This window comes from Odocoileus virginianus, chromosome 18 (assembly GCF_023699985.2).
Source record: "Odocoileus virginianus isolate 20LAN1187 ecotype Illinois chromosome 18, Ovbor_1.2, whole genome shotgun sequence".
In the NCBI taxonomy this organism is placed as follows: domain Eukaryota; kingdom Metazoa; phylum Chordata; class Mammalia; order Artiodactyla; family Cervidae; genus Odocoileus; species Odocoileus virginianus.
Genome location: NC_069691.1, coordinates 31364253 through 31376938, shown reverse-complemented (window position 1 = coordinate 31376938; position 12686 = coordinate 31364253). Strand labels below are relative to the sequence as shown.

The 12686-nt window shown below is 40.5% G+C and overlaps 1 protein-coding gene across 3 annotated transcripts in view; it reads left to right on the top strand.

Moving 5' to 3' along the window:
• Nucleotides 1-12686, top strand: part of FREM1 (FRAS1 related extracellular matrix 1) — a 171909-nt gene that overhangs the window by 17766 nt on the left and 141457 nt on the right. For all 3 annotated transcript variants that reach the window (XM_070480527.1, XM_070480528.1, XM_070480529.1), the window contains exon 2: nucleotides 7385-7890. In XM_070480527.1, coding sequence (XP_070336628.1) covers nucleotides 7624-7890 — 267 coding nt within the window. In that variant the 5' untranslated portion in view covers nucleotides 7385-7623. The remainder of the gene's footprint in view (nucleotides 1-7384; nucleotides 7891-12686) is intronic.

Here is a 12686-nt window from a genome sequence, read left to right as displayed (position 1 = left end):
TAGACTACAGATTAGGAACACTTAAAGTAAAAATTAAGAGTGATCAGTCCTGCTCACTGTTCTCTTTTTCTTCTTTGGTCTCAGGAGAGAAAAGATAGAAAAACTCGTTCCTCTTTTTTCCTTTTCAATGCAACACTGTCACTCAGGACTTGAGCATCATCCTGCAGTTTGGTGTCTGGGGGAGTGGGGGTGGGGCCTGGAACCAACCTCCGTGGACACAGAGGACAACTGTACTAAAAATTGTTAAGAAAAAATGTTAGAAGTTGCAATCTATTTCTTTCTTCTCCACTATTCTATTCTCCCTTTCTGAGAGAATTCTCTCTGGAAAAGCCATGAAGGGTAAGATCGCTAAGGATCCTCTACCCTTGTGCGATCATTGAACAATTAAAACTCCATCAGAGGTGATGAGCTTCTTGAAAGAGAAGAACCAGCTTTGTATTTGTGTATTCTCAGGACTGTTTTTTTGGGCTTCCCAGGTGGTGCTTTTGGTAAAGAATCCACCTGCCAATGCAGGAAACACAGGGACTCAGGTTTGATCCCTGGGGTCAGGAAGATCCTCTGGAAGAGGAAATGGCACCCCACTCCAGTATTCTTGCCTGGAAAATTCCATGGACAGTGGAGCCTGGTGGGCTACAGTCCATGGGGTCGCAAAGAGTTGGACACCACTGAGCACAGGGCTGATTTTGTAGTGGCTCAAAAGCAGCTCTGTGATGGAGGAAATGGAACAAGATTATCAGGATAGAGGGCAGAGCGCTTTCCCAGGTTGCCAGAGCCCTGATTCTCCCAGGCTCGCTGCCTCTGGCTATGACCTCAGGCCAGCCTTAGATTGACTCCTTATTGCTCGTAACAAGGAGCAATTAGACTTTATCTCTCTCAGGGAAGGAAGGTCAAAGCAGGTGGTGGATCTGAAGTCCTTGGTAAAGTCTGTCTAATTCTTAATTTTCTCAACTACAATGCAAAAGAAGAGAACCACTTTCTCTGAGTTTAGACAGTTAAGTTTTTCCCTGGGGGCAGTTCTCCTGATTTCCAGTTCATTGTTCCTGGGTGAATCAATTTATGTCACATTTGATTCAGAATCATTTCAACTGTTCTATGGATAATTATATTCAGCTATGAGTTTGTGTTTAAAACTTTTATCCTTGACTCATATAAATTACTTTGAAAATTAACTTGAGTAAAATCATGGTTTCAAAAATTCATTGTAAGTCACTCCATGATGGTTTCTATGTTCCTTCTCACTGACGTCTCACAGATTTTAAGGCAGAGTACAAGTCAGAAAATCTTCATTCTAGTCAAAGATCTCAAAATCTCTCTAGGTTTTAGTGAGTGGGAATGGATTGATCATGAGTTGGCCATTTTTTACTCAAAATGCTACTTCTCTATTAGTTTATTTTCTTTCTTAAACATTTTAGGGTACTTGTAGGATCTGAAGCTGTGAGTCATGAGGTAATAACATCAAGTATAGGGAAGATAAAAGATTCTGTTGTTTATAGCATCTTTAGTTGATTGGTGATAACTATCTAGAGTGCCGAGAAGGATATCAGGCCAGTAGGGGCTCTGCAAATAGCACAGCAAGCCAGCAAAAGCTATGATAGACTATGGATGATGTTTCTGTGTTGGGCAGATATGGGGAAGGTGCTTGTATTGTGTAGGCATCATCGTAAAATTATTCAGAAGAGCAATAGTAAATATGAATCTCTTCAAGGCACATTATCAACATTGCCCATGAAGAATTTCCATTGCAGAGAGAGCTTGAAAGGATAGCTGGGATTCAGTTTTTTCCTTGCTGTGCACAGATTATCTCAGATACATATGATGATATCTCAGATACATATGATGCCAACATATGATATCAGCATATTTATATCAACATGGAGCATACATTCTCCTCTGATTAAACTGAGTGTGTAATTATGAAATAAACTGTTGTTGTTCAGTTGCTAAATTGTGTCTGATTCTTTGTGACCCCATGAACTGTAGCATGCTAGGCTCCACTGTCCTCCACTGTCTCTCAGAGTTTGTTCAAATTCACATCCACTGAGTTGGTGACACTATCTAACCAGCTCATCCTCTATGCCCCTTCTCTTTTAGCTTGCAATATTTCCCAGCATCAGTCTTTCCAATTCCTCTCTACCAAATTAAATGTTACTAAATCATTTTCTCCTGTTCAGGAAATTTACTAAGAAAGTTTGGGTAGAGAAACCTTTCTGAATTTTTTAAAGGAAGAACTCAGAGCAGGGTGGTTTTTCCACTTTGCAAACATCTTTGCACATTTTTGTTGGCTTGTACATGTATCTTTAGGATACATGATTTCCACATGAAGGAAAAAAGGCAAGAGTGGGAAATGGCTTGTAAGAGCATCATTGATTTACAGGGTAACATGAAGGTTGTGAAATACTGAGGAGCAGCTGAACTGTACAAGCAAGCAGACAAAATTTGTTTCTATTGCAGCATCAAATTAAGTCCCTCTGGTGAAAAATCAGTTAGTTTATAAGAGTCCTTATGGAATCTGACCACCTTTCTGCTTCCCCTTGCAAAAATGCTCCCAGTCATTCGGTTGACCCTGAGGTTGCCCACATCAGTGATCAGAGCAAGCTGGGGACAGATGGATTCTGAGGCTCTGACTCGGCCCTATGTTGGGGTCAAGAAATGAAGTTCTGAAGATGTGTTGTTAGGTTTCCCACTGGGGTGTTGTCCAGTAAATATTGGCTGCCCCTGGACATTGCAATTTTGTACCAGAGATAAAACAATTCTATCATTTTATTTGGTGGAGATAAAACAAATTATCATCTCTGAAATCTTGTTTGATTCAGAATCCTAATTTCCTTTACTATTGTCCTGTGGGATTTTTTTGTTGTTGTTATTTACTTTTTTTTGGCCCTTTTCTTCTCTGTTCATCCAAATCTTTCTCTCTTTCCCCTCCCCTGCCACCTTCTTCAAGTAAAAATTCAGAGCAATACTTTCCATGTAATATCTACATACTTGGTTTTCTCAACACCAAGAGAAAAATATAAGAGAAATATTAGAATATGAATAATACACAAATATAGCATACTCTTTCTGATCTATATTGTACCTAATTTGGTAGCCCAGTTGACTGAAGGATGAATTTTGTTTGATTTTTGAACTTGGAAATTATTACTCTTGTACTCTTCATTACCCCCTAATTGTGTTGCTTCAGGTTGTTTCTGAAATATTAGGATTCAGTGTTTTACTACTATATCTGTCTTAGGACACTGAGGAAGAAAAAGAGAAAATGTGAATGTCAATAGAATATATTTTATTTGACTTATACTGAACTTATACTTCTGCTGCCTTCATCTAGGACCAAGTTCTACCATTCTGTTTTTCTTGAGACAAGCTTTGCTCTCTTATTCCTTTGACATATTTTGTAATAGTAGTGTTACATTTACATGGAGCTTTGTAATTAAGAAAATATTTCCACGGGGACTATTTCATTTGGCCTCTCTGGGACACTGGAAGAGGCAAGATGGATGGCCCCATTTTTGAAAAAGGAAACAGATGTTCACAAAAACCAAGGTCAGAATCCAGATCTTCGGATTCATATCTACCCTTCCGACATCACTGTGGCACAAGGAGCCCCAGAAATAGATTTACTTTTCTTTCTCCCCTTTCTCTTCCTGGTAGATGAACATTAGAATCTTGATTTTTGACCTTATTTTCTGATTAAGGACTTACTATGATATAGTTAGAGAAAGAGCTATTGCCCCATATGCTGTTAGGTAAAAAGTTACAATATTTAGCTGATTAGTGACTAAATGAAATTATTATAATAGAAAAACTTGAAGAATAAGGTGGTTATTAATAGTGTAAAAGTTCAGTCACAAATAATGAAATAAACCCCAAATAAAAGTGGGTAGCTCAGCTGGTAAAGAATCCACAAGCAATGCAGGAGACCCTGGTTCAATTCCTGGGTCAGGAAGATCTATTAGAGAAGGGATAGGCTACCCACTCCAGTATTCTTGGGCTTCCCTGGTGGCTTAGCTGGTAGAAAATCTGCCTGCAGTGCAGGAGACCTGGGTTCGATCCCTGGATTGGGGAGATCCCCCGAGAAGGGAACAGCTTCCTATTCCAGTATTCTGGGCTGGAGAATTCCATGGACTATCCATGGGTTCGCAAAGAGTTGGACATGACTGAGCGACTTTCAGTCACTCACTCAACAGTGGCTTAAACCGGAAAGCAGTTTACATTCCCTGCCAAGTAAAATTCTGGAAGAATAGGCTGGTATGGTGACTTTGCCTTGCAAATGCCCTGAACACCCACACTCCTTTGGGCTCACTGCTCTGGTAGCCTGAAGTGTGGTTCTGTTTCTTAGTGCAAGGCAGCCTTCTCAATCTGGGCAACAAAAGGGAAAGAAGCATAAAGATAAATCCATGAATAAAAAGGAAGTTCTTACTTTCATGAGGGAAGTAGACATGAACAATATAAATAAGCAAATGTATTATGTTAGGTGGTTATCACTGCTCAGGAAAAGGACCTGGGGATGAGAGCATCATAATTTTAATGAGATAGTTAGGTGTGGCCACAGCGTCAGGGTCACATTTGACGGGAAATTTGAAAGGGGTGAGGTAGAAAGAGGGATGTCTAGGGGAAGAATGTTTATGCCAGAGGGAACCACAAATGGGAAGGTTGATTTTGGTTTGTTTGAAAAAAAATAGCAAAGATGCTAGTGTGGCAGGAGAAGGGTGAGCAAAGGGAAGACAAAGAGGAGATGAGAGAGGTAAGGGGGAAAACGGATTACATGGTAAAATACCTTACAGGCCATCACAAGGCCTTCAGCTTTCACACTAAGATGAGAAGCTGTTGGAGGTCTAGGGCAGAGAAAGGATGTGATATAAGTAAAATCCAATAGGAACCTTGGCTGCCATGCTGAGAAATGCCTAAAGGGGAGGCAAGAGGAGAAGCAGGGAGGTCCAGTAGGATGCTCCTGTGGTCCAGTGGAATTGGTGGTGGCTTGGACCAGTGTGGTACCAATGGAAACACTGAGAAGTATTTGGATTCTTGATATGTTTTGAAAAAAAGTGGTGTTTTACATTGCTGTACTAACGCATTACTACAAACAGTGGTTGAAAACAACACAATTGATTATCTCACAGTTTTCACTGGTCAGAGTCCAGGCATGGCTTATCCTGGTTCTCTGCTTCAGGTTGTCATCACCCTGAAATCAAGGTGTCCATGGGTATCCCTTCTTATTCGGAGGCTTGAGTCAGGAAGAACCTTCTCCCAAGCTCATTTAGGTTGTTGACAGAGGTCATTGCCTTGTGACAGCAGAACTCCTAGGGGCAAGCTTCTTTAAGTTCATCAGGAGAGCCTCTAGCCCACTGGCTAAGAGAGTCTTAGTCATGAGAATGACATCCCATCACCTTTGTTTTATTCGGTTGGTTGGACATATCATTAGTTCTGTTGTCACTTAAAGGGAGGGAACTTCTGTGTACTAGGAGACTGGAATTTATTGGAGGTCACCCTAAGGTTCTGTCCACCACAATGAACAAATAGTTTTGTTTGTTTGTTTACTTCGATGTGTGAAGCAAAGAAGAGAACAAATGAAAACCTGGAGTTGCATTTACTGAGATAAAGAAGACCTAGGGAGGGGAGATCAAGAGCTCAATTTTGGCTACAGCAACAAAAACAAAAAACTGAGCTGTCTGTTACACACCCACAGGTTGCTGTGTCCTTCTCCGGGGGATCTTCTTGACCCAGAGATCAAACCTGTTTCTCTTAGGTCTCCTGCATTGGCAGGCAGATTCTTCACCACTAGTGTCCCCTGGGGTGTGTTCACATGCTCCCACAGGGAGATATCAAATAGTTGCATGTATGATTTAGAATTAAGGGAGAAGGTGAGAGATATAAATGTAGGACTCATTAGCCACATTTAAAATAAGTGGTATTTAAAGCCAAGGAATGGGGTTGCTAGGGAGTTGAGAGTAGACAGAAAACAGTTCTAGACCTGGAGGTCCCTGACATGAAAAAGCCAGAGAGTCTGTGGAGAAGCAGGAAAGAAGGGAGATGAGTGTCTGAGAGTGTAGAGTCCTTGTAGTATCCTTTATAGGTTGATTTAATTCATTTCAATCTCAGAAAGCCAAGCTTTTTTCTTTGATCTCTCAGTTTGGGGAGACACCTTTCCACCCTGCTGGCTCTTTGCCTCTGAATGCCCTTAGATGTCAGAGGTTAATGGAAACAAGTTGTGAAAGTTCAACAAACAGTTTGCATTCTTGCCCAAACAAGCCAACCTAATTCAACCTGAGAGTGTGTAACATGGTCAGTGGGAGGGTGGTACTGTTTTATTTTGGGACCGACCGAATGAAAAACATGCTGCTCTGTGAAGCATGTAACCCCCAGTGTCAGGTGACACAGATCAGGCACTACCTCAAAAGCAAAGGCTTCAAACAGTGACAAGAGAATGAGCCTTCCATTAACGTCCTAGAAGTGGATGAGACAGGCCTTTCTGTCTACACCTTCCGGCATTTATTTTCGTGTACTGAAATCATTAAATGTATTAAAGTGTAAGACCTTTCCATGGGCATAATGAACTATGCTTTGTTCACCTAATCATATATTGGAGTTAAAGATATGTTTCAATACCATTTACTTTGGGTTAAAATCATTTCTGTTCTCACAGGACACAGAAAAAAAATCATGAAATTCTAAGTGGTTAAAATAGAAAAAAGGACTCCACTTGGGGAAATTCAGTACTTTCTATGTAATTAGCATTGTAGATGATGTATAAATGCATGTACATCTGCCATGTCATTAGCTGTGTATATTGAAGCTATGTTACTCAATTCCTAGTGCTTGTTACACCTAAAACAAAACCCCAAATTTTCACTTAGGAAAAAATATATTTTCGCCCCGCTCAAGCATTTCTTAGGTGTCTTCATTGCCTGGCAAAGTGTGCACAGGTGACAAATTATTAAGGCTTTTTAGAAAATGTTGGTAGCACTGATTCAGAATTAATCATGTTTTCAAACAGTGGGCAAATAATTCTATCAGCTCTCTTGCACAAATTTGGTTACAGTCCTCATTTATCAAGTGAGGAAACAGAAGCAGAGTTCGACAACTTTCTTTGAAGGCAGGGGGGGCAAACGCTGCCCTTGGCAGTGAGGCGGGCTGGCTCTGTAAGACCACACAGCTAACATCCTGGTGGGGACCCGTGGAGTCCGGAAGCAGGAGTTACCGCAGGGGAATGAAACGACTGCCTTGCTTTTCACATGGGCCTGGAGGTCAAGTTAGTTTATTTGTTTTTAATTTAGCTGAAATTATAGGCTGGTTGAAAGATTCCTTTGACGGTGGGGGTCTTTTGAATGAGTCACATAAACTTTTGGTTTCTCTCTCACTTTCCTCCAACCCCTTGTCCCATTTGCAGGATTAAAAAAGCACTTGGGAGGTGTACATTAATCTTGCTGGCGTTGTCAGGAGTGATCAGCGACTTTTATTAAAAGCTCTGGGACTGCCTGAAAGACCTCCTTGTCTGAGTTTGAAATGAAAGGGACATGTTAAGATCTTGGGGCACGTTGTCAGGACCCTTCTCCCTGCCCCTTGGACTATGAGCTGACACCCCTGGAGGAAGCCAAGAAGCCCTCCTTTGTTGAAGGGATTTCCCTGATGAACGGAAAAGACTTGGCCCCTGTCGGCATGAGCTCTCTGAGCTGGGCTGGGCTAGGTGCCCTGCTCCTGCTGCTGCTGCTCCCGGGCTGGGCCAGCCCCACCTTTGTCCGTGTTAACCAAGGGGTCAGGGTGATGAAGGGCAGTTCTGCCTTCCTGTCTCAAGATGACCTGAAGTTCACCATCCCCAAAGAGAAAGATGCCTGCAAAGTGGAAGTTGTGATGAATGAGCCAATAACCCAGAGGGTTGGGAAACTCACTCCACAGGTAGGTCATATCTGAGATTTGCTATTTAGTAGTGTGTATGAATCTGAGTGTGTGAGAATATTAGGGAGGGAGTGGGGAGAGGAGAGAGAGAGAAAGATAAAAGGTCTTCCTTCAAGCTGCCAGAGGTGAGTGATGTTAAGAAGTTCAGATTTGAAATGGTGGAGCTACAATTGGTGGGCATAATAATGTGTTGTTTTTTCTATGCAAGGTGAAACCTGTTAAATTTTTTTTGAGGTATAATTGACATACAACATTAGTTTCAGGTGTTCCAGGTAATGATTTGATATTGGTCAAAACTATTTTTGAATGTTCTTGGCTGACTGTGAATTACAAAACCAACAGGAGTTGCTCCTGTTTATGTTAATACCTGTGGTGAAAGGCTGGTTCAAACTAATGGTTGGATGGATTTTTAAATGAAAAATACATAAATTGACAAGTCTTTCCAATTTATCCTCTTTATTGAAGAGAATGCATGTAAAGCTCACTAAGATCAGGGAATCAAATACCACTCATTTTAGGTACATCAGCGCTCTCTGAGAAACTTAGTGGGGAAACAGAGAGAGGAGAATGGGGACAGAGAGAGACTAAATGAAAACAGGGCCAGCCTTCCAAGGGTTGGAGTGGGCAGTCTCCTGTGTAGTGTGATATGGTCAGTCTTTATGGAACTATTACCAAGATTATCTCACCCTGGCCAGTCAAGGTGCCTTTGGATAAGATGTCAGGGTTCCAGGACAATTTTAGGACACACTTGTACCACAGAATAGCAAAAATAAAATGTGAAGACATTTTCATCTATTACCACCACTCAAACAGTCCCTTGAGTAATGGAAGAGATCTGGAAAAGAGATATGAAGATACTTTAAATAGTCACTGTTCTTCAAAAATGTCCACATACATTTTTTTTCCTTTTAATCATGGCCTTGGAGACCTTGTCATTTAAGGTATTCTGTGCTCAGTCCTTTTGTAGGGTAAAGAGTTATCCTCTAATTCACCGGGTTTAGGAACGACTGAAGTATCAAATATTTGTTTAAAGTAAAAGTTTTTCTCTATACACAGTAGAATATTACTTCTGGTATTATTACTTCTTACTCTGGTTTAACTTTCCTCTCAATGCAAACAGTTTTGATAATATTCAACACTGGATGTGACTACTTCTTCTGGAAAAATGCATCATTTCTATTTGCTGAACTGTGGGCATCAATGTTCTTTCTGTCTATTTAGCTAAAAATAAAAAATCCATCAGCTTATTCAAAAGTGATAATAGATGTTGTAAAGAAGAACTAGACAGAGATAGGGGACTTCCTTGGCAGCCCAGTGGTTAAGACTGTACTTCCAGTGTAAAGAGTGTGGGTTTGACTGATGAAAGAAATCAAAGATAACACAAATAGATGGAGAAATATACCATGTTTGTGGTCAGAAGAATCAATATAGTGAGAATGAGTATACTACCCAAAGCAATCTATAGATTCAATGCAATCCCTATCAAGCTACCAACAGTATTTTTCAGAGAACCAGACAAATAATTTCATAATTTGTATGGAAATACAAAAAACCTCCAATAGCCAAAGAAATCTTGAGAAAGGAGAATGGAACTGGAAGAATCAACCTGCCTGACTTCAAAGTATACTACAAAGCTACATTCATCAAGACAGTATGGTACTGGCACAAAGACAGAAATATAGATCAATGGAACAGAATAGAAAGCTCAGAGATAAATCCACTTACCTATGGACACCTTATCTTTGACAAAGGAGGCAAGGATATACAATGGAAAAAAGACAACCTCTTTAACAAGTGGTGCTGGGAAAACTGGTCAACCACTTTCTAAAACTAGAACACTTTCTAACACCATACACAAAAATAAACTCAAAATGGATTAAAGATCTAAATGTAAGACCAGAAACTATAAAACTCCTGGAGGAAAACATAGGCAAAACACTCTCTGACATAAATAACAGTAGGATTCTCTTTGACTCACCTCCCAGAGTAATGGAAATAAAAGCAAAAATAAACAAATAGAACCTAACTAAATTTAAAAGCTTTTGCACAATGAAGGAAACTATAAGCAAGGTGAAAAGACAGCCTTCAGAGTGGGGGAAAATAATGACAAACAAAGCAACAAAGAATTAATCTCAAATATATACAAGCAACTCCTGCAACTCAATTCCAGAAAAATAAATGACCCAATCAAAAAATGACCAAAGAGCTAAACAGACATTTCTCCAAAGAAGACATACAGATGGCTAACAAACACATGAAAAGATGCTCAACATCACTCATTATCAGAGAAATGCAAATCAAAACCACAATGAGGTACCATCTCATGCTGGTCAGAATGGCTGCCATCCAGAAGGCTACAAACAATAAATGCTGGAGAGGGTGTGGAGAAAAGGGAACCCTCTTACACTGTTGATGGGGATGAAAACTAGTACAGCCACTATGGAGAACAGTGTGGAGATTCCTTAAAAACTGGAAATAGAACTGCCATACAACCCAGCAATCCCACCGCTGGGCATACACACCAAGGAAACCAGAATTGAAAGAGACATGTGTATCCCAGTGTTCATCGCAGCACTGTTTACAATAGCCAGGACATGAAAGCAACCTAGATGTCCATCAGCAAACAGATGGATAAGAAAGCTGTGGTACATATACACAATGGAATATTACTCAGCCATTAAAAAGAATGCATTTGAATCAGTTCTAATGATGTGGATGAAACTGGAGCCTATTATAGAGTGAAGTAAGTCAGAAAGAAAAACACCAATACAATATATTAACACATATATATGGAATTTAGAAAGATAGTAACAATAACCCTATATGCGAGACAGCAAAAGAGACACAGATGTAAAGAACAGTCTTTTGGACTCTGTGGGAGACAGCAAGGGTGGGATGATTTGTGAGAATAGCATTGAAACATGTGTATTATCATATGTGAAACAGATCTCCAGTCCAGGTTTGATGCATGAGACAGGGTGCTTGGGGCTGGTGCACTGGGATGACCCTGAGGGATGGGATGGGGAGGGAAGTGGAAGGAGGGGTTCAGGATGGGGAACACATGTACACCCATGGCTGATTCATGTCAATGTATGGCAAAAACCACTACAATATTGTAAAGTAATTAGCCCCCAATTAAAATAAATAAATAAAAAAAGAAATATGAGTTTGATTTCCAGTCAGTGAGCTAAGATCCCACATCCCCCATGCCTCATGCCCAAAAAACGAAAACATAAAAAGCAGAAGCAATATTGCAACAAATTCAATAAAGACTTTAAAAATGGTCCACATTCCCCCCCAAAAAACCTTGAAAAAAGAGACTGAGCTCAAATTGACATCTCTAGGTGTTCCTCTCACCTCCCTGTGGTTATATCTGATTATGAAACACATCAGAATTCTATGGAGGGCTCTCGTGTTGGGAGTATTGCTTATGATATTGTCACTAAATGTCTCCTTCCAGTTTCCCATGAGCTTTTTTTTTTATCAGTCAGTGATCTTCAGATGGGCATCTAAACAGTGTTAGTTTGTGCTAACGGCCCCAGGTCACACTTGTATTCCCAAGTGTGTAGTAATTGCAATATCTCCCCACTTTCTTCCAACATGTAACTTCTGCTGGAAGGTGTGTTTGATTGATGTCTGTAAGTTAGGGGAAAGGTAGAGGCCTGGGATGGCTCACGCCTCAAGCCCTGATGCACTAAATGTGATAGTAGCATCAGTGGGGCCCTCACTACAGGCACTGTGGTCAAAAGTAAAACCTTGGGGTTTTGGGGAGCAGCAAAATAGAACCCTAATCCTACATGACTGGGGTCCCTGATAGAGCAGGGACTCAGGGCTGTATGGAAAAAAGTGGATGCCTTATAAAGACTGAATTTGATAATGCTTCCAATCAATATATAAAAAAAAATTGTTCAACATTTATTTAGAAGTGAAGTTGACTATTTTGTGAGGGAAGAAGAGAGGGAAAATTCCCCCTGTAGTGCAGAGATATTAAACTCTGGCCTCAAGCGTGCAAAAACAACACCCTATTATTCCCCAGATTCTCCCTCCTTGGAAAGCATTTTGGGGAGAATCTACTGTGACTTAAAACTCTGGGGATATCCTGTCCCTCTCTCCATTACAAATAGCCTATGACTTCTAAACACATATAGCACTTTCTATGAGAATAATGAAAATGTCATCATTTTTAGTGATACTTTAATGGTCCTCATCACTTGGCCAGTTCTGAGGCCCAGGAGAGCAAAAAGGGATCCCTGTGACCAGATGTAAGCAGAACACTTATTTGGTCACAAGAATCAAGGATTGTAGGAGATCTCTAAGTCACTTCCTTTTCAAACTTTCTCTGATCTTAGGGCAAAAATCCATTATTAGAAAGACGATGTGGAACAAAAACAATGTACCTGTCTGGTTTAGGAAAGTCAGCATTGCAAGGCAAAGGAACATGTCTCCAAACATCCACAGAGGATCCCCTAGTGTTCTGTGGCTCATTAAAGGATCATGCTTCAGTGTATGCATACCCAGAGGTACCTCTGACATCTCAAATGAATTTTTCTCATCTAAGAATCCACCTGCCAATGTAGGATTCAAGACTCAAGAGATGTATGTTTGATCCTTGGATCAGGAAGATTCCCTGGAGTAGGAAATGGCAACCCACTCCAGTATTCTTAACTTGGAAAATTCCGTGGTCAGAGAAGCCTAGTGGGCTACAGTCCATGGGGTCACAAACACTCAGACACGATTGAACATGCACACATGAAGTAAATATATTTATCTTCTTAAAATGTGGAAGTTCATTACCT